This window comes from Perognathus longimembris, chromosome 3 (assembly GCF_023159225.1).
Source record: "Perognathus longimembris pacificus isolate PPM17 chromosome 3, ASM2315922v1, whole genome shotgun sequence".
Taxonomy (NCBI): Eukaryota; Metazoa; Chordata; class Mammalia; order Rodentia; family Heteromyidae; genus Perognathus; species Perognathus longimembris.
In genome coordinates this window covers 57,358,554-57,381,351 of record NC_063163.1, presented here as the reverse complement: position 1 = coordinate 57,381,351, position 22,798 = coordinate 57,358,554, and the positions used below count along the sequence as shown (strand labels likewise).

General features: G+C 42.0%; 1 protein-coding gene across 1 annotated transcript in view; it reads right to left on the bottom strand.

The window, feature by feature from the left end:
• Flt3 (fms related receptor tyrosine kinase 3) overlaps positions 1–20,194 on the bottom strand; it is a 93,968-nt gene extending 73,774 nt beyond the window's left edge. The window contains exon 1 of the mRNA XM_048341590.1: positions 20,123–20,194. Within this exon, the coding sequence (XP_048197547.1) occupies positions 20,123–20,165 (43 nt within the window). The 5' untranslated portion in view covers positions 20,166–20,194. The remainder of the gene's footprint in view (positions 1–20,122) is intronic.
• Between the last annotated feature and the right edge of the window lie 2,604 nt (positions 20,195–22,798).

Here is a 22,798-nt window from a genome sequence, read left to right as displayed (position 1 = left end):
AGGAACTTCCTGAATAGAGTCCCAGGGGCAGAACAAATAGGGGAAAGACTCGACAAAAGGGACTACTACAAATTAAAAAGTTTCTGCACAGCTAAGGACATAGCCACCAAAATAGAAAGACAGCCAACGATATGGGAAAGGATATTCACCAGCACAGCAACAGACAAAGGCCTGATATCGGTCATCTACAGAGAACTCAAAAAACTAAGCCCCTCCAAGCCCAATAAACCTATTGGGAAATGGGCAAAAGAGCTAAAGAGAGACTTCACAAGAGAAGATATAAAAATGGCAAAGAAACACATGAGGAAATGCTCAACATCCCTGGTAGTAAAGGAAATGCAAATAAAAACAATCCTGAGATACCACCTCACCCCAGTTAGAATGGCCTATACTCTGAACTCAGGCAGCAACAAATGCTGGAGGGGGTGCGGGGAAAGAGGAACCCTTCTCCATTGTTGGTGGGAGTGCAAATTAGTACAACCACTTTGGAGAACAGTATGGAGGTTTCTCAAAAAGCTCAATATAGACCTACCCTATGACCCCGCCATACCACTCCTAGGCATCTATCCTAAACAGCAAAACCCAAGATATCAAAAAAACATTTGTACTTCCATGTTTATGGCGGCACAATTCACAATAGCCAAAATATGGAAACAACCCAGATGCCCCTCCACAGACGAATGGATCTAAAAAATATGGTACTTATACACAATGGAATACTACATAGCGATTAGGAATGGTGAAATACTGTTATTCGCAGGGAAATGGTCAGAACTCAAACAAATAATGTTGAGTGAGACAAGCCTAGAACACAGAAAACAAAGGGCCATGATCTCCCTGATATATGACTGTTAACAAAGGGAGACGGAGAGACAGTAGAGACCAAGTCTGTGAATACTGTATATGTTCTTGATACATTGTATATTGTATATATGTCTACCTGACCTAGAGAAGGGATAGAAAAACAGGACGTAAGATATCACAAGAAATGTACACACTGCCCTACTATGTAACTGTACCCTTTTTGCACAACACCTTGTAAAAAATTTTGTGTTCAATTAATAAATTAAAAAAATGCAAAAAAAAAAAATCTCATTGTCAGACCTGAAACTTCGAAATTACTGCATGAGAGAGTAGGAGAAACATTAGAACTTATAGGTATAGGTTGAAACTTCTTGAGTGGAATCCCAGGGGCACAAAAGATAGAAGAGAGACTTAACGAGTGGGAACTACATCAAAATAAAAAGTTTCTGCACAGATAAGGACATAGTATTAAACTAGAAAGGCAGCCAACAAACTGGAAACCATCTTTACCGGCAATATATCAGAAAAGGCCTAATATCCAATATATACAAGAGACTCAGGAAACTAATCCCTCCCAAAGCTAAGAAACAGATCGCTAAATGGGCAAAGGGTCCTAGGGAGAGACTTCTCAGAAGAAAAGGTAAAAATGTCAAAGAAGCACATGAGGAAATGTTCATCATCTCTGGCCATAAAGGAAACACAAATCAAAACAACTCTGAGATTCCATCTCAGTCCAGTTAGATTGCCCAACATTGCAAACTCAAACAAATGTGTCTGGGATGTGGGGGAAAAGGAACCCTAATGCACTGCTGGTGGGAATGTGAACTAGTATAACCACTCTGAACAGCAGTCTGGAAATTCTTCAATAAACTAGACATAAATCTTCCCTACAACTGAGCCATACCACTCCTGGGCATCTAACATGAACATTATGAGCCAGGATATATTAAGGACACCTGCACACCCATGTTCATGGCCACACTATTCACAATAGCCAAGATATGGAAACAGACCAGATGACTCTAATAGACAAGTGGATCCAAAAAAATGTGGCATCTCTACACAATGGAATTTTACACAGTCATTAGAAAGAATAAAGCAATGTCATTTGCAGGGAAATGGATGGAACTAGAGCAAATCATGTGAAGTGAGGTAAGACAAGCTCAGAGAGACAAACAGCCCATATCCTATCTGATATGTGGAAATTAGATCTAAAATGTACTGTGATACGATAAATTATACAGGATTCTAGATACACGCAGTGAGACCAAAAGAGGATACTCTCAGGAGAGAAACACAAAGACACAATGCCTAAGTACCTCTTCATATTTATATACAATAATATACATACTGAAATGAACTCCAAGCTATGGAAACAAGAAGACTTTTTCTTTCTTTAATTTTTAGTTGTTGATGATTCTGATTTCTTTACCTTATGTATGTTGTATTCAAGTGTACATATGTGGAAGGGTCGGAGGGAGGGTACTGAACTTGAGGGGGAAAGGGTGAAAAAGTGCAACAGTAGAGCTCACCGGATATTGATGAAAGTGAACTGTACTACTTACTCATGGGTGGAGACAGGAGGGAGGGACTGGGAGAGAATGAGGGAACCAAAGACACTGTTCAAAAGGAAATTTACTCATTACCTGACTCATGAAATCATAACCCCTTTGTACATCACTTCTATATTAATAATAAAGTAAATTAATAAAAATATATTTTTTAAATCTTGGCAGACTCCAGTGATTCAGGCCTCTAATCCCAGTTATTCAAGATACCAAGATTTGAAGGCTGAGGTTGGAATCCAGTTGGGGCAGGAAAGTACATCAGATTCTAATCTCTTACCACCAATTAAGCAGCAAAAAGCTGTAGCTCAAGTGGTAGAGTGCTAGCCTTGAGAAAAAAAAGCTAAGGAACAGCACCCAGGCTCTGAGTTCAAGCCCCAGGACACACACACACACACACACACACACACACACACACACACACACATCCCTTGGCTTTTAATCATTTTCACCTTTTAATGCCTAGTACTTTTACCAAGTAAACTGAAAGGTTTAATTAGTAGAAGTTGAAAAACAATATAACTTGTGATAAACATTTGATTAATAATAATAAAGTGGGCTGGGAGTATGGCTTTGTGGTAGAGTGCTCGCCTTGAATGCATGAAGTCCTGGATTCGATTCCTCAGCACCACATAATAGAAAAGGCCGAAAGTGGTGCTGTGGCTCAAGAGGGAGAGTGCTAGCTTTGAGCAAAAAGAAGCCAGGGATAGTGCTCAGGCCCTGAGTCCAAGCCCCAGGACTGGCAAAAAATAAAATAATAATAAACATTTCAGCCTGGTGCTAGTAGCTCACACATGTAATCCTCACTACTCAGAAGGCTGAGATCTGAGGATTCCAGTTCAAAGCTAGCCCAGGAAGGAAAGTCCATGAAACTCTTATCTCTAATTCACCACCAGAAAGCCAGAAGTGGTATTGTAGCTCAAACTGGTGGTGCGCTAGCCTTGAACACAAAAGCTCAGGGACAGTGGCCAGGCCCTGAGTTCAACCCCCACAACTAACAAAAGAAAAAATGTTAAGGGGCTGGGGATATGGCCTAGTGGCAAGAGTGCTTGCCTCGTATACATGAAGCCCTGGGTTCAATTCCCCAGTACCACATATACAGAAAATGGCCAGAAGTGGCACTGTGGCTCAAGTGGCAGAGTGCTAGCCTTGAGCAAAAAGAAGCCAGGGACAGTGCTCAAGCCCTGAGTCCAAGCTCCAGGACTGGCCAAAAAAAAAAAAAAAAAAAAAGAAAAGAAAAAATGTTAATAAAAAATAAATAGTAAATATTTCAAATACTGTATTGCATATTATTTGCTAAAGAGAATACTTTCCTTATACTCCAAAATATGAATTTACATGTAGGACATAAGGATTGACACTGTTATTTATTATTTTGTAGATTAGGTTATTTATGTACAAAACAATGTAGGAAAATATATTGAGAAAGTATTGTTTATAGAAAACTACCTTAATGTGTCATATTTCTTAAATGCAAACATATCTTTAATACACAAGTAATATTTAAGTAAACAACAAAATAGTACACTTGGAGTGTCATACATATTGTCAGTGACAAAAATAAAATCATTTTGGTAGTGTCGGCACATGCTTTTGATTTAATATATGTTCCTATGTTCCTGTAGGTGGCCTATAAAAAGCAAATAGCTTATTATGTGTGATTGAAGAATATTTAATGATAGGTTATCTTTCTGGGCACTAGTGGCTCATCCTTGTAATCCTAACTACTCAGGAAGCTGAGATCTGAAAATCACAGTTGGCAGCCAGCCTGGGCAGGAAATCCATGAGACTCTTATTTCCAATTAACCACCAAAACGCCAGAAGAGGAGCCATGATTCATATAGTAGAGCAATATCTTTGAGCAAAAAAACTCTGGGACAGCAAAGCAGGCCCAAATGTCAAGCCCCAGGACTGGCATACAAAAATAGGTTACCTAATTTATAACTTGAAATAGGCTTGAGGTATAAAATGGAATATTTTTCTCCTGATAGTAGAGAATTAATATGGCCTAATAGGCAATAATATAGCTTATAGGCTTTAAAACAAAATTGGCTATTCAAATAAGGCAAAGATTATGTTTTTCTGTACTTACATATGAATTTCTTTGCATAGTGGATCATATGAATTTTATATACATATGTATGCAAATGCTTTCCAGGAAATAAATCAAATGCCAATTTGTAGACATTTAACTAAAGCTAAAAACTCAATTCCTGAATCTCATTAATTTTATTGTAACAAGATACAGGCTGTAACTGGGCACTGGTGGCTCATGCCTGTAATCCTAGCTATTCAGGAGGCTGAGATCTGAGGATCGAAGTTCAAAGAGCCAGCCTGAGCAGAAAAGTTCATGAGACTCTCATGTCCAATAAACCACCAGAAAGCCAGAAGTGGAGCTATGGCTTCAGTGGTAGAACGTTAGCCTTGTGCATAAAAGCTCAGACCATGCCAGGCCCTGAGTTCAAGTCCACAACTGAAAAAAAAAAAAGGACAGACTATAAAATTTACCTTTTAAACATTTTTGAAAATTCTTGGTTTTTGGTTTAATACTTAATAATTCAATAAGAAAATTAGCACGATTAGGTTTAAATCTACCATCTTTTTTTTAACTTCCTGTTTGTTATATCTGTTCTTAAGAGGGATTTTCCTATTTTCCTATCTTCTTTGGAAATAACTGAAGTTCTTTTTTCTCTTTTTCTTTTTTGTTTTTTCAGTCCTTGGGCTTGAACTCAGAGCCTGGGCACTGTCCCTGAGCTTCTTTTGCTCAAGGCTAGCACTCTACCTCTTGAGCCACAGTGCCACTTCTGGCTTTTTCTGTTTATGTGGTACTGAGGAATTGAACCCAGGGGGCTTCATGCATGCTAGGCAAGCACTCTACCACTAAGCCACATTCCAAGCCTCTGAAATTCTTTTTATGATTTCACTTCATTTCCCTTCTTAGATTATTAGCTATAACGTTTTATTTGATATTTTAGTAGTTGCTTCAAGGTTTGTTTTATGTCCCCACATTTTATTAAATTGTTAATAAATAATAATTATTAAATTATTAATAATACTAGAGTTTTATTTTTTAACTTTTTTTTGTGCCCGAACTGGGTACAGTCCAACACTGTACCACTTGAGCCACACCTTCACTTCTAGTTTTTGGCTGGTTAATTAGACAGAAAAGTCTTGGGGATTTTATCTGCCCAAGCTGGCTTTGAACTTCGATCCTCAGAACTCAACCTCCTGAAAAACTAGGATAAGCATGTGCCACCCATCATTGCCAGAATTCCACAGATGTATACAGTGTACTTTGGACAAGCTCATCTCTTCCATTATATTCATGGACCCTGCTTTTTCAAGCAATGTTTATATCTATCTGTGTGTGTATATATATGTGTGTGTTACATACATATTTCCTTTTTTTTTTTTTTTGTCGGGTATGGGGCTTGAACTCTGGGCCTGGGCAGTATCCTTGAATTCTTCAACTTAAGGCTAGCACTCTACTTGAGCCACAGCACCACTTCCGGTTTTCTGGTGGCTAAGTGGAGATAAGAGTCTCATGAACTTTCCTTCCTGGGCTGCCTTTGAACCTCTGTCCTAGATCTCAACCTTCTGAGTAGCTAATTACAGGCATGAGCCATTAGCGCTTATATCCATCTTCATCACCCTTCAGTTTCCTTTCCTTTTCCTTTTCTCTCTCCTGAAATCATTCTACCACACAGACTACCTTTTACAATCAAGTCCTGTCATAGCCTTCATCATTGTCAACCATCATCATCTTTTTAGGTCTAGATTCACAAACAGATGATACTTGGCTTTTGGGGCTTGCCTTATCTTGGTCAATGTCCCAACCTCAACACAGTCTACCTTTAAGTGATGTTACTCCACTTCTCAAGGAATATATGAGCTCTACCATAGCATATTTCCATTCTGTCCTTTCAAGTCTTGTGGTACTACTGCTATGCTCTGAACTCCTACTTAAAGTATAAACCTCTAAGACACTGTTAGGACTATTTTTGTCTTAGGCAGTCAAAATTTATTTAAAGAGGTTTAAACAAACAAACAAAAACCTATAGTGGGCTGGGAATATGGCCTAGTGGTAGAGTGCTTGCTCATATACATGAAGCCCTGGGTTGGATTCCTCAGCACCACATATATAGAAAAAGCCAGAAATGGTGCTGTGGCTCTAGTGGTAGAGTGCTAGCCTTGAGCAAAAAGAAGCCAGGGACAGTGCTCAGGCCCTGAGTTCAAGCCCCAGGACTGGAAAAAATAACCCCTGCAGTTACTCATAGTTACTATTTCTAATGTTCTTCGTTCCTTTATATAGATCAAGACATTCATTTTGTATTATTTTCCTTCTTTCTGAAAAGCTACATTGGCATTTCCTATTATGCCAGTATGGTAATGATTATTTCTTTCATTTTTTGTACATCTGAAAAAGTATTAGTTTTTTGGATTGTGAGAGATATTTCTATGGATACAGAATTTTACACACATTATATTTTATCTTAAAATTTTTAAAGCCCTTGTTTCGAGAATGTTTTGGTTTACATTGTTTATGACATGAGAGAACTGGTGGACAGGGTTGAGAAGGTAGCTATTGTAGAGTGCTTACCTAGCATGCATGAAGCCCTGGGTTCAATTCTTCAGTACCACATAAACAGGAAAGGCTGGAATTAGCTCTGTGGCTCAAGTGGTAGAGTGCTAGCCTTGAGCAAAAGTAGCTCAGGGACAGTGCCCGGGCTCTGAGTTCAAGGCCCAGGACTGGCAAAAAATAAATAAATAAATAAAACCTGGTGAATAAATGTACCTTGTATTTCTCTGGATCCCTTTAAAGGTTTTCTTTTTTGTTTTGCTTTGTTTTTTGCCAGTCCTGGGGCTTAGACGCAGGGCCTGAGCACTGTCCCTGGATTCTTTTTGCTCAGGCTAGCACTCTACCACTCGAGCCACAGAGTTAATTCCAGCCTTTTCTGTTTATGTGGTGCTGAGGAATTGAACCCAGGACTTCATGCATACAAGGCAAGACATGTTCCCAGCCCAAGGTTTTCTTCTTATCACTGGCTTCATCCAGTTTAATTATAATGAGTTTTTGTTATTTTCTTCATTAGTCATATGCCTGGGTTTCATTGGGATTCTTGGATTTCTGGGATTATCCTTTTTATCCGATTAGAAATTTTTCTTTTATTATTTCCTCAAACGTTTTTCCCTCCTTTCCTCCACTCTCCTTCAGGAATGTAATGATATGTATAGTCAACTACCTGAAGTTCCCTTGCAGCTTTCTATTTCTCTGTTCATTTTGGATAGCTTTTCTAGTGTTATACTTTCAAGTTCACTAATCCTTCCTTTGGCAGTGTTTAGTTTTCATTAATCTTATTCAGTGTAGATGTAGTTTTCCTTTCTGGGAGCTCAATTTGGGTAAATTTCTCGTGTGTGTGTATACATATATAAATAAGTATATATTATATAAATATAAACAAAATATATAAAAATAAGCATATACATGTAATATATATAAACATATATAAAATACATGTAATATATAATATGTATAATATATAAATATATTATATAAAATATATGAATTTATGTGTGTATAAATTTATATTTATGCATCCACATTTCATGTATATACATATATATATACACATATGCCTCTTCAGTCTTCACAAGTTATAATTGTTTTAATGTTCTATCTTACTAATTCCACATTCTGTCATTTCTGAGTCTGTTTTGAATAACAGAGATTAATCTTTACTATGGATTAAATTTTATTTCTTTGTCTACTCATTTATAATTGGTTGCCAAACATTGTGAAGTTTTCCTGGTGTTTAATACTTTTGTGTTTTGTTGAATATTCTCCCCTCCCTTCCACTTACGGTGCTAGGAATCAAACCTAGGGCCTTTCACATGATAGCAAGTTCTTATTAATGAGCCACATCTTAGGTCTCTGTTAAATATTTTTAAACTTTTTCCTTAGGATGGTATTAAATTCATAGTTCATTTGGCCCTTTCAAGTCTAGCTTTTAAGCTTACTCAAGTATGACTAAAATAAGGCTAATTTCTTTTTCCACTTGTGGAATCAAAATTAGTAACTTCTGATGTTCAAAAGACATTATTAGGCTGGGGTATAACTCAGTGGCAAAGCATTTGCTTTGCAAGTATACCATCCTGGGTTTGAGTCCCAATACCAAAAAAAAAAGACATTATTAGCTTTTCACTGGTGGCTCACACCTGTAATCTTAGCTACTCCTGAGAATTATGATTAAAGCCTAGGCAGGATAGTTTGTAAGATTATTTTTTTATATAATTTAATTTTATTGTCAAGGTGATGTACAGAGGGGTTACAGTTACATACCATAGTAAGGTAGTGAGTACATTCTTGTCAAACTTGTTACTCCCTCCCTCATTTTTCTCCCACTTTCCCCTACCCCTTGTGAGATCCTTATCTCCAATTAACCACCAAAAAGATTGAAGTGGAGCTGTGGTTCAAGTAGTAGAGTGCTAGCCTTCAGTACCAAAGCTCAGTGACAATATCCAGGCCCTGAGTTCAAGCCCCAGGAAAGAAAGAAAAGACACTATTAAAAGTGAAAAGAAGCCAGAACCAGTGGCTCAAGCCTATAATCCTAGCTACTCAGGAGGCTGAGATCTGAGGATCATAGGTAAAGCCAGCCCAGGTAGGAAAGTCTTATCTTGAATTAGCCACCAGAATACCAGAAGTGGTGCTGTGGTTTAAAGTAGTAGAGCACTAGCCTTGAGTGATAAAGCTCAGGAACAGCACCAGGCCTTAAGTTCAAGCCCCATGACTGACAAAAAAGAAGCCCCTTACCCCATTCTCTCTGGATTACCATGGGTGGTTCAAAATAGTGACATTCTTTTAGGGCAAGGAGAGGCTGCAAAGGGAGCTTCTGGCCAGACATAGCCGCCTGTGATCCAGGGGCTCTGGGATTAACTGAAACTTCTCATTATTGCTTTGTTGCATGTTGGGCACTGCCAGGCACCTACTGCTTGACCTCGGTTTAAATAAGGGACTTCAAGACTAGACAGCATGGCTCTTTTCAGTTTATTGCATGAAGGAGTTACACTAGTTCAAGTTAAAAGTGGACCCCAAATGGTTACATTATCCAAGGAGGAAGAGGAGGAAGAGGAAGAGAAGGAGGAGGAGGAGGAGGAGGAAGAGGAGGAGGAGAAAGAAGAAGAAAAGAAGAGAACAGATCATGATGCCTAGGCCCCGAGTCAAAAAAAAAAAAAAAAAAAAGACAAGCCATGGACTAATAAAGTTTTTCCCGAACATATATCTAATAAATGAATTTATCCACAATATAGAAAGAATCCCTAAAACCCAATAAGAGGGGGGAAAAACAGTAAGAATGGGCAAAATATTATAGGAGACACTTCACCAAACCAAATACAGGGTAACAATAAAGTATTTAAGTTGCTTCTTAACATTTGTCACTAGGGAAATACAATCAAAAGCACAATAACGGGGCTGGGAATATAGCCTAGTGGTAAAGTGCTTGCCTCATATACATGAAGCCCTGGGTTTGATTCCTCAGCACCACATACATAGAAAATGGCCAGAAGTGGTGCTGTGGCTCAAGTGGCAGAGTGCTAGCCTTGAGCAAAAAGAAGCTAGGGACAGTGCTCAGGCCCTGAGTTCAAGCCCCAGGACTGGCAACAATAACAAAAAAAAAGCACAATGATATGTTGCCACACCCTTGTTTGAATGGCCAAAAACCAAACACAAAAAAACTGACCCTAGTACTCGCTATCAATGATGTTGAGCAACTATTACATTGTTAGGACAGATTAAACTGACTTTATCATTTTGGAAAATAGTTTGGCATCCTGACAAAGTTTATTTAGTATACAATTTATTCAGTATACAGCCCAGCACTGCACTACCATTCATGTACTTACTCGAGAGCCATGAAAAGTTCACTTACCCAAAAATCTATGTTTGAATGCTTATAGCTCATCATAACTGACAGAAACTGGGGGCAAATAAAGGATCAGTCAGCTGATGAAAGAATAAACAAACTGAGCCAGGCTCCCAGCTAAGATGGCTCAAGCTTGTAATACTAGCTACTCCAGAGACTGAAATCTGAGGATTGTGGTTTGAAGACAGGTGGGACAGAAAAATTGAAGAGACTTGTCTCCAATTAAACCTCAAAAAGCTGGAAGTGAAGCTGTGACTCAAGTGAGAGAGCATCAACTTTGAGCAAAAACGCTAAGGGATATTGCTCAGGTCCTGAGTTCAGGCCTTTGTACCAATTCCAGAAAAGAAAAAGAAAAAGAAAACTGTGGCATAACTATATAGCAGAATGCTACTTGGGATTGGGAGTGTGGCTTAGGTGGTAGACAACCAACCCATGAGCAAAAGTGTCAGATGGTGGGTTCAAGTCCTGGTCTCAAGAAAAAGAAAAGAAATACCCAGAATACTACTCATATAGACAGGAAATACGACTGATATGTAACAACAATTATACAATAGTCAGAAAACTATATATTATAGAATTCCACTTCATGACATTCCAGAAAAGGAAAGATGATACTGACAGATTACAGAGGCTAGATGTGGGTTGACTATGAAGTTTTAATCTCAGCCAAGTGCCAATGGCTCGTGACTGTAATCCTAGTTACTCAGGAGGCTGAGATCTGAGGATCTCAATATGAAGCCAGCCCAGGCAGGAAAGTCCCTGTGAGGCTCTTATCTCCCATAAACTACTAAAAAAAGCCAAATGTGGTACTATGGTTCAAGTGGCAGAGCACTACTAGCATTGAGCACAAAGAAGCTCAGGGACATTGCCTACGTCCTAAGTTCAAACCCCAGGACCGACAAAAACAAACAAGTCTCAATTTCTGCCTCTCCGTAAGTGTCACACATCCACTGCCATAGAAACCAGAAATTCAGAAGCCTTTTCTGTTGTTGTTGTAAAGTATAGGGCTTGAACTTAGGGCTTGGGTGTCATCCCTGAGCTTTTTCGCTCAAGGCTACTGCTCTACCACTTTCAGCCACAGTGCCACTTCCAGTATTCTGGTGGTTAACTGGAGATAAGAGTCTCCAAGACTTTCTGGCCTGGGATGGCTTAGAACTGTGATCCTCAGATCTCAGCCTCCTGAGTAGCTAGGAGTACAGTCATGAGCTGCCACTGACCAGCTCAGAAACCTTTTTTGACCTAGAACTCCTGGGTTCAAGGGATTCTCCTGCCTCCTCTCCCTCCCAAGGAGTTGTAAGTGCAGATGTATGCCAGCATGCTAGACTCCTGAAGCCATTTTTTACTCCTTCCACACTTTCACGTTTCAGCAGCCAAACTACAATCAAGCACACTTGTGCATGTATGTATGCACACACAAACTCATAATACACACACACACACACACACACACACACACACACACACAAAATGGGCCTCCCGAAATCCATCCAGAGCCTTTTAGTCTGAATGATAAAGTGCAAGCCCTATATCATACCACCAAAAATATCTCCCACATTACATAGAACTCTCCAGTAACCCTGGATTTTTATTTTTGTAAATGATCTCCTAAAGTCTTTAAACAATTTGCCCAGTTATAACTTTTCAAATGATAGTTACACTAAGCTGGGAACCCTTATTCATTGTGTCTAAGCAATCCAGAATAGAATTCTAATTTTACACCTACTTGAGGTTTGTTAGCTCTTTGCTGTCCTATTTGCTGAGAATGTTCTCTCATCCCATTTTCCCTTCTGCCCTGATCTGATCTTGCCAGTGTGTGTGTGTGTGTGTGTGTGTGTGTGTGTGTGTGTGTGTGTGTGTTTGTTTGTTTTTGCTGTGCCAGTAGTGGGTTGAACTCAGAGCCTGAGTGCATTCACTTAGCTTTTTTACTCAGGGATGGCACTCTACCATTTCAGGCACACCTTCACTTCCAGATTTTCAGTGGCTAATTGGAAACAAGAGTTTCATGGACTTTTTTTTTTTTTTTTTTGCCAAAGTTGGCTTTGAACCTCAAGTGTCAGATTTCTCTACTACGTAGGTGGGATTATAGGCCGACAGAAGTTACTCAGAAGTTACTCAGTCTGGTCTCTGGTATTACCTCCTCTTGAAAGCTTTGCCTCATGCTTTCAGTCTGGGTTAGAGGCTCGGCCACTATGTATGTTTCTCCAATCACACCACAATTTTTCTTCTGTTTGTTTGTTTGTTTTTTCACCAGTCCTGGGCCTTGAACTCAGGACCTGAGCACTGTCCTTGGCTTCTTTTTGCTCAAGGCTAGCACTCTGCCACTTGAACCACAGCACCACTTCTGGCCATTTTCTATATATGTGGTGCTGAGGAATCAAACCCAGGGCTTCATGTATATGAGGTGAGCACTCTTGCCATGAGGCCATATTCCCAGCCCCACAATTTTTCTTCTGTGTGTCTGAATTTTTCCTACCAGCAACTACATCATTAGACTGAGATCTTTGAGGGCAGAAACCAGTGCAGGGAGCTACTTGCTACTTCCTTCCTTTTTTTTTTTTATGGAGGCATGAGGAGATAGAACCCAGGTTCTCACTCATTAGGCAAACCTTCTACTACTAATGTTCTTATACTTCTAGCCCCTGTGCAGTGTTTAGCACCCATCCTGAACATAGGCAGAACTCTAAAGTGCCTATGCATGGTGGGTATAAGTGGCCCAGATCGGGAGATGCACAGATCAAGAGGATGGAGAGTTTCAAAGTCAGCCTATGGCAGAATTGAGGGAGATTTCATATCAACAAATAAACTCAATTGGTGGTCCATGCCTATAATTCCAACTTCACAGAAAGCATAGATATGAAGATCACAATCCAAGGCAGACCAAAATTGTAAGGCTCTCTCTGAAAAATAACTAAAGATAAAAAAAAAAAGTTATGAGGGCTCAAAAAAAGGGGACATCAATGAAAGTAGTAAAGGAGGGAATTAGGCAGAGAAAGACAGCAATCTTAAATACCACTCATTGACTGAACACTGTGACTCCTTCTAACTTAACACAGCTATTTCTACTGAGCACCTAACAAGGAATATAGCTGCTCTGAGCAGGTTTTAGCTGATGAAGAAGTAAGTTATCTCTCCTTTTATAAACAAGGAACTTGAGTGTAGAGAAATTCCCCACCAGAGTAAAAAAGCATGCTCCTTAATCATGTGGTTAGTCTTCTAATACATCTCATCTATCTGCATTGTGTCCAAGAACTGAATATCTAACAGTTAAGATATGAGGATCATGATTTGACCCAGCCCAAAAGAAGAACATCCATAAGACTTTTATCTCCAGTTAACCACCAAAAAGTCATAAGTGAAGATTTGGCTCAAAGGGTAGAGTGCAACCTGGAATGAAAAAGCCAAGTGAGATTATGAAGCCCCGAGTTCAAGATCCAGTACTGGCATAAAGAAAAAGCAACATTCAGGGGCTGGGGATATGGCCTAGTGGCAAGAGTGCTTGCCTCTTATACATGAAGCCCTGGGTTCGATTCCCCAGCACCACATATATAGAAAACGGCCAGAAGGGGCGCTGTGGCTCAAGTGGCAGAGTGATAGCCTTGAGCAAAAAGAAGCCAGGGATAGTGCCCAGGCCCTGAGTCCAAGCCCCAGGACTGGCAAAAAAAAAAAAAAAAAAAAAATTCAGAAAATCCTAAGTCAAACATCAAAATATTTGGAAACTATTTCATTAATACTTTATAATAAAAAACACTTAAAAGGGGCTGAGGATATAGCCTAGTGGCAAGAGTGCCTGCCTCGGATACACGAGGCCCTAGGTTCAATTCCCCAGCACCACATATACAGAAAATGGCCAGAAGCAGCGCTGTGGCTCAAGTGGCAGAGTGCTAGCCTTGAGCGGGAAGAAGCCAGGGACAGTGCTCAGGCCCTGAGTCCAAGGCCCAGGACTGGCCAAAAAAAAAAAAAAAAACACTTAAAAGAAATTATAGCAATGTTTTGCTTTAGTGTAGACTATAAATAATTCCATGAAGAATTCTTCACTGTCAATTGACCTTATAATGGCAGTAGTGAGGGGGAAAAAATACCAAAAACATCTCTTACTGTTTAACCTAAGAAAATGCCAATAGTTCCTCTTTTAGGATCTTATGCAATTCCTCTAGCCACAAAAGAACACTGTGTATGTATACTCCACATTATTTTTATATTCCCTTCACATTCATTAGTACCCAAAGAACAGAATTGCATGAGTTAAATTAACGATCACCAATGAGTCCTAAAAAAGCTTTTGTTAGCTCATGATACAACCATAGAAGGAAAGCATTGATCCAAAAAGTAACTGAACTAGGAGCAGGGAGTGATGGTTCATGCCTGGTATCCTAGCAGTCAGAAGACAGAAGAAGCAGGGTGATGGAGTTTGCAACCTGGGCTATATTGGCAAGTTCAAGACCAGCCTGAGCTACACAGCAAGACTCTGTCTTAAAACAAAACACAAAACAAAACTACTAAATCACTTAGCTATAAAGCTAACAGACTCCCTCCTGTAGTCAATCCTAGCTACTCAGGAGACTGAGATGAGAGGATCATAGTTCAAAGTTAGTCCAGGCAGGAAAGCCCTTGAGCCTCTTGTCTCCAATTAACCACTACAGTTACTACTTCTGGACTTTCCCTCTTAAACTAACTTCTAACTACAATCTTCAAATCTCAGCTTCCTTCATATTTAATATCTTATCATCTGAATATTTTTCAGTTACCAAAAGAATTCAATAGCAACAAAAACAACTGATAACTAAAAGTTATGGCAACTGCTGGTGCTAGTGGTTCACATATAATTTTAGCCACTTAGGAGGCTGAAATCTGAAGACTGCAGTTCAAAGCCAGCCCAGACAGAAAAGTCTGTGAGACTATTACCTCCAGATATCTAGCAAAAAATAAAAACTAAATGGAGTTGTGGTTCGAGTGGTACAGCAAGAGCCTTCAGTAAAAAAGCCTAGTGAGAGCACAAAGACTTGAGTGAAAGCCTCAGTACCAACACACACATAGTTACTGCGACAATCTTTTTATTTATTAACAAAAGTAGGAGGTCTATTTACTAATGGAAAGCAAGTAGTTGCTAATTAAACCTAAAACTGGGGCTGGGAATATGGCCTAGTGGCAAGAGTGCTTGCCTTGTATACATGAAGTCCTGGGTTCAATTCCTCAGCACCACATATATAGAAAATAGCCAGAAGTGGCGCTCTGGCTCAAGTGGCAGAATGCTAGCCTTGAGTAAAAAGAAGCCAGGGACAGTGCTCAGGCCCTGAGTTCAAGGCCCAGGATTGGTCAAAACAAAACAAAACAAAAACCTAAAACCATACTTTACTATAGGTAGATGAGAATTAGAACTGCTCTGTTAGAGTGGAGAGACTTAAACCAATCTTTGCTTAGCAGCCTTTCCCTCTACCTCCTTCTGACTCATACCTCTGTAGTATATCACAAGGAGGCAAACAAAGAAGGTAAAAAGAAAGGCAAAAGAGAGCTACTAGTGGGCCCAGTGCCAGTGACTCACTCCTGTAATCCTAGCTACTCAGGCAGCTGAGATCTGATTATCTCAGTTCAAAGCCAGCCCAAGCAGGCTTCAATTAACCACCAGGAAACTGAAAGTGGTGCTGTGGCTCAGAGTGGTAATGCACCAGAATTGAAGGGAAATGCTCAAGGGCAGTGCCCGGGTCCTGTGTTCAAGCACCATGATCAACCAAAAACATTTTTAAAAATATATATAGCTAGGGCTGGGAATATGGCCTAGTGGCAAGAATGCTTGCCTTGTATACATGAAGCCCTAGGTTTGATTCCTCAGCATCATATATACAGAAAATGGCCAGAAATGGCGCTGTGGCTCAAGTGGCAGATTGCTAGCCTTGAGAAAGAAAAAAAAAAAGAAGCCAGGGACAGTGCTTGGGCCCTGAGTATTGGCAAAAAAAAAAAAAAAAAGCTACTGGTGAAGATGTGGCTTAAGTGGTAGAGCCCAAGCTTTGAGAGAAAAAGCTAAGGAAGCACTGGGAATGTGGCTTAGTGATAGAGTGCTTGCCTAGCATGTATGAACCCCTGGATTCCATTCCTCAGCACCACATAAACAGAAAAAGCCCGAAGTGGCGCTGTGGCTCAAGTGGTAGAGTGCTAGCCTTGAGCAAAAGAAGCTTGGGGACAGTGTCCAGGCCCTGAGTTTAAGTACTATAACTGGCAAAAAAGAAAAGAAAAAAGAGAAAGCTAAGGGTGCACAGAGGGCCTGAGTTCAACAACAACAACAGCACCACTAACAACAATATAGATATTAGACTATGTAATTGGAGGCTTTGAATATGAAATTGCTGACACTAATGAAAGAGATGATTGGGCACTGTTGTAAACGTAGCTATTCAGGAGGCTGAGATCTGAAGATTGTGGTTCAAAGCCAGCCAGGGAAGAAAAGTCTGTGAGACTCTTATCACTAATTAACCACCCAAAAGCCAGAAATGGAGCTGTGGCTCAAGTGGTAGAACACCAGCCTTGAGCAACAAAGCTAAGGGACAGTGTCCAGGTCCTGAGTTCAAGTCATAGGACTGGCACACACACACATGCACACACAAAGAAACAGATGGTATCACAGTTAGTGAACTGTTATCACAGTTATGGTACCATAGCTATGGTTTCACAGATGTTTGAAAGCACTCCCTCTTCCCAGCATCAGTGTGCAAGGTAGTCAAGAACAAGGAGAACTCCTACCCATTCTACTCCTGCCTCTCAGAAAGCTTCTTCGTTATTCTTGAAAGGTGGTGTTTACAATATAAGGGAACAGGATATCTTATTTTACAATTCAAAGAAGTCAAAGCTCTCAAACTTTTTTTTTTTTTTTTTTTTTGCCAGTCCTAGGCCTTGAACTCAGGGCCTGAGCACAGTCCCTGGCTTCTTTCTGCTCAAGGCTAGCACTCTGCCACTTGAGCCACAGCGCCACTTCTGGCCGTTTTCTATATATGTGGTGCTGAGGAATCAAACCCAGGGCTTCAAGTGTATGAGGCAAGCACTCTTGCCACTAGGCCATATTCCCAGCCTGCTCTCAAACTTTTTGAGGTCCTTACTTCATAACTTCTCAAGAAAATCTATAATATCAAGGGTTGGCAAAGAAGTGAAGACTGGAGCTATACTACAATACATGGCTACTAGCAGCAATGTAAACTAGTACTACCACTTCAGAAAACCTACAGTACCTAACCATTCCTAGGATCTACTCAGGAATTCTACTGGTGAGTGTCCTAAGCAAAGTGAGTGTACAAACCCACCAAAATATGTGAAAAACAATGTTAACAACCAGGTGCTGGTGGCTCATACCTGTAATCCTAGCTACTCTGGAGACTGAGATCTGAGGATCACAGATTCAGAGGCAGCGGACTCTGTGAGATTATTTGCAATTAAGCAGCAAAAAGCCAAAACTGGATGTGTCTCAAGTGGTAGAGTGCCAGACTTCATAAGAAAAAAAAAAGCTAAGCAAGAGCATAAAGCTCAGAGTTCAAGTGTGATGGCTAGCACATTTTTTTATTTTAAAAAAGAGTACTAACACGGTGTTATTATTCCATTACAAAACTAGAAACATGGGCTGGGGATATGGCCTAGTGGCAAGAGTGCTTGCCTTGTATACATGAGGCCCTGGGTTTGATTCCCCAGCACCACATATACAGAAAACGGCCAGAAGTGGCGCTGTGGCTCAAGTGGCAGAGTGCTAGCCTTGAGCAAAAAGAAGCCAGACAGTGCTCAGGCCCTGAGTTCAAGGCCCAGGACTGGCCAAAAAAAAAAAAAAAACTAGAATCATGTCCCTCAAAAAGTAAAATTCAGTAATGACAACAAGCTATTAAAAACAACAAAGTTGAATATCACAACCACAATGTTTAGTTGTTGCTTCTTTTGAAGGAGAATATAAAAGAAAGGTTGAGATATCATCACTGATACAACTTTTGCCTAACATGTATTCAATCCCTAGCATTGGGGGGGGGGGAAAGAGGGAGAGGGGAAGAAATAATAGTAGCTGGGTGCTGGTGGCTCATCCTTGTAATCCTAGCTACTCAGGAGACTGAGATTAGGGGGCTTGGGTTCAAGGCCAGTCTAGCAGAAAAGTTCACTAGATTCCATCCCCAATTAACCTGCAAAAAGCAGAGCGCGAAACATGGTTCATGTGGAAAAGCACAAACCAGGCAAACAGGAGGGCCTGAGTTAAAGCCCTGGTATAGGCAAAAACAAGCCAACAAACAAACAAAAAACCCAACAAATTAGGAAAAGGTCATCTAGAGTACTAGAAGTAAGAATAGTAACAGTCTGCTGGCTAGTATTAACTGAAAGAACTAGAGTCACTTAAGATTTGTGCATATTTAGTATATGTCATTATCCTAAGGGAGATATGCAAATTTTTGAGATCTTTCCTAAATGTGAAAGAACTGGATGTAGCTTTAACATAATTCCAAGTACTGGATCTTTTATCTGCTTTACTACTGAGCTACATCTCTGGTTCCTTTTATGTCTTTGGAAAGTTTTTTAGTAATTGCTGAATACCGTGCTAATAACATACATATCCAAAGCTAACTTTTCGTATTAATAGAACCTGATTAATAGAACCTGAAAAGCATACCTGCTCTATATCTGAGCTGTACATATTTACCGAGTAGAAAAGACAAACGTTTAAGATAATGTAAAATGGACGTTTTCCCACACTTCTTTTTTCTGCTAAGTTTACATATTGCTTACTCTCTAATTCTCAGTATGTTGGGTTCCCCCCCCCCCCCAAAGCTACTGCAAATCATTCCTGCATATCTGTTCTGCAAATATTTTCTCCATGTACCACGGAGTCTTCGAGTTAGGATCCTAGAATTTTGGAGCAGAAAGGAATGCAACGTTACTGGGCAGAGGAGGCCGCTGTGGCGGGCCGTGAGTAGCCACCCCAAGGTTGCCGCCCTAGGACAGAGCGCCGAGCTCCCTGAACTCTCCTTCCACTCAGATTTGTTTCAGCGCTCTCCTTTTTCCAAATAGGAAGCTGACGCGAACCAGATCAGAAGGGGACCTTTAATAATAATAATTGCATGGCTACTATTATTTTCAATCACAACAATGATACCCATCAAATAAATGGTTTGGGAGAACAGTCCATGGAGTCCTTGAAAACCCCCCACTGGGGTTTAATTCCTAGGATATAAATGTAGGGGGGGGCAGGGCAGCTGGGAGTTTAATACGCAAAATCGTGTTCGCATTTTCAAAGTAACTACTATTATCAAGCAACCAAAATTTGGCCGGGGCAGGGGGTCGTTATAGGAGGTGAGGGGGAGTAGGTGGGGGGGAGGGAGACTTCAGGCACATTTTTCCAACCTCCAAAGAAGTGTTAAAGACGCCCCCCTTCCCCCCCGAAGTCTACAGCATCCAGAGGGTCCAGGCGTGATCCCCAGCCACCAGACTCCCAGATCGCAAGGGCAGGTGAGCAGGGACGGCCCACCAGCCGAGCTCACGCGGGCCGGGCCGAGCGGGCCGGTAGCGCGGCCCCCCGACCCAGCACGGAGCCTCGGTGAGGCTGCCCGCTGAGTCGGGGTTGCCGCTGGGGACCACGAACCCAAGGACGCAGGATCCGCGTTAGAGAAGGAGGCGGACGCCGGCTGGGAGAAGCGGGGGCCGCGGTCCAGTTCTAGGCGAGTGGTGATGGGCGCGAAAGAGGGGAGGGGCGCGGGAGGCGATCTTAGGAGCGAGCGCGGGGAGGAGCGAGGCGGCGGGGATGGAGGAGGCGCGCGTTCGGTTCCCGTGCAGGTTGGGGAACCCTGCGGAGGGGCTGCGGGCGTTCGATCGGGGCCTTACCGAGCAGCGGCAGCCGGCCGCCAGCGCGCGCCAACGCCGGCATGGCCTCCGGAGCCCGGGGTCCCCAGGCCGCACCGGCCCAGCCTGGCGATGCCGCCCGGAGCGGCGCGCCCTGCGCTGCAGGTGGCTCGCTGAAGGATGCGCGTCACCGACCGCAAATTCCCTCGGACTGGTGCAAAGTGGAAAGGGGAGGGGGTGGAAGCGGTCCCCGAGGCGCGAGCCGCGCAGAGGCTGGGCCAAGCCGGGAAGCCGGTGCCTAGCGCAGCGCTGCGGCCGAGCCCACGTGCCTGCCGCGCTCCGCAGCCTGCGCTCGCCCGCTCGGCGGCGCCCGGGGCTCCCCGACTGCGGCAGGGGAGATTGGGTGCGGTTCCGCCGGGGAAGTTGCTCGGCCTTCCCGGGCTCTGGCTGCTTTGCTGTCCCCGGGAGTCCCCGAACCCTCTTCTTTGGATTCCGGAGCATGAGGTCATCAGGGAACCACCGACCGCCCTCCTACCGCATGGGGATCTTTGAAGTCCCCACGAGATGGATGCTGAATCCTTGCCACTCGCGGGGGACTGAATTATGGATCGTAACGTCACTGGATCCCCTTCCACCACCTAGGATACCCAGGATCCGGTCAGCCTTGAGATCCAGGAGAGCAGGCTCGGTTTCAATGTCAACCAAAGCCATTAGGGAAGGTAACCAACCAATAGAGGTCCAAGTCAAAGAGATAATGCATCTCAAAGGATCTTTTGAATTATCCACTCCAAAGTCCCTGTTCTTTGCCGCATAATATTTTGAGTTGTATTTTCTTTGCCAAATGGTCGGCTAGTAAGCTCTGGACCGTAGTTATAGTTTTCCCTTTAACTAATAAACCCATTGACCCCCATAAGCCATTTGTTACGTTTCCTGTTTTACTCCTAGTGTGGACCAAATGGTTGGTTGGTAATGTCCTCTAGTGATAGGAACTCTGTCATTCTGTACTGTTAATTCTTTTAATCAGTTTCTAATAAAGCATGTGTTGTTTTTTTTCCCCTGCTCTGTTTCTTGCTCTTCTTTCTCTTTTTCCCTTCCTACTTTTTTTTTCTTTCTTTGTTTCTTCCTTCTTTCCTTTTTAGACAGGATTTTGCTATCTAGCCTAGGCTGCCTTGGAACTCAAAATTCTTCTGGTTCAGCCTTCCAAATACTGGAGCTGAAGGCCTGTGCTACAATACCCAAGGAAGATTTACTTTTTGTTGTTGTTGTTCCAGTACTGGGGCTTGAACTCAGGGATGTGGCACTCTCAGTAATTCACCACCAAAAAGCTGGACGTGGAGGTGTAGCTCAAATGGTAGAGCACCAGCCTTGAGCAAAAAAAAAAAGCCAAGTGAGACTGCCAGGTTCTGAGTTCAAACCCTAGTACTGTCCCATTCCCCGCCCCCAAAAAAGAAAAAAGACAGCTAAATAGTATGTCCAACAAAATAGGGAATAGCCTATCAAAAGTAGTATCACAGTCCCTGTCTACATGCTTCTGTGCCTCTTTGGCTGGCTAGCTCTCCTGCTGCATCTATCTTGTACAGACATCACAGTAACCTTTGTCTTTCCTACTCTCCTGTCTTGGTAAATTGTTTTACTGGCCAGTAACCTCAGTGCCAAGTATCCATGATGCTCAGTGGCTTGAGGCCAACCTGAACAACATAGTAAGACCTCATTTTGGATGGAGATTTGAATCCAGCCCAGGCAGGAGATTTTGAGAGACTCTTCTCTCCAAGTAACCACAAATAGCCACAAATGGAGGTGTGGCTCAAGTGGTAGAGCACCAGCCTTGAGTGAAAAAGCTAAGGGATAGCACCCAAACCCTGAGTTCAAGTCCCAGTGCTGGCACAAAAAAAAAAAGTAAGGGCTGGGGATATGGCCTAGTGGCAAGTGTTTGCCTCGTATACATGAAGCCCTGGGTTCAATTCCCCAGCACCACATATACAGAAAACGGCCAGAAGTGGCGCTGTGGCTCAAGTGGCAGAGTGCTAGCCTTGAGCAAAAAGAAGCCAGGGGGCTGGGGATATAGCCTAGTGGCAAGCGTGCCTGCCTCGGATACACGAGGCCCTAGGTTCGATTCCCCAGCACCACATATACAGAAAACGGCCAGAAGCGGCGCTGTGGCTCAAGTGGCAGAGTGCTAGCCTTGAGCGGGAAGAAGCCAGGGACAGTGCTCAGGCCCTGAGTCCAAGGCCCAGGACTGGCCAAAAAAAAAAAAAAAAAAAAAGAAGCCAGGGACAGTGCTCAGACCCTGAGACCTAGCCCCAGGACTGGCCAAAAAAATTAAAAAAAAAAAAAAAGTGAAGTGTCATGAGCTGAACTAGAGAAAGGAAGCATGAGATGGCTTGGGAATAAAGAGATAAAGCAGACAACAGATAAAAAGACAAAAGCAATACTTACAAAACCATTTGGTGGGGCTGGGAATATGGCCTAGTGGTAAAAGTGCTTGTCTCGTATACATGAAGCCCTGGGTTCGATTCCTCAGTACCACATATATAGAAAAAGCCAGAGGTGGCGCTGTGGCTCAAGTGGCAGAGTGCTAGCCTTGAGCAAAAAGAGGCCAGGGACAGTGCTCAGGCCCTGAGTTCAAGCCCCATTACTGGCAAAAACAAACAAACAAAAACCCCAAACCATTTGGTTACCAAAGATAAAAAGACAAAAGCAGTACTTACAAAACCATTT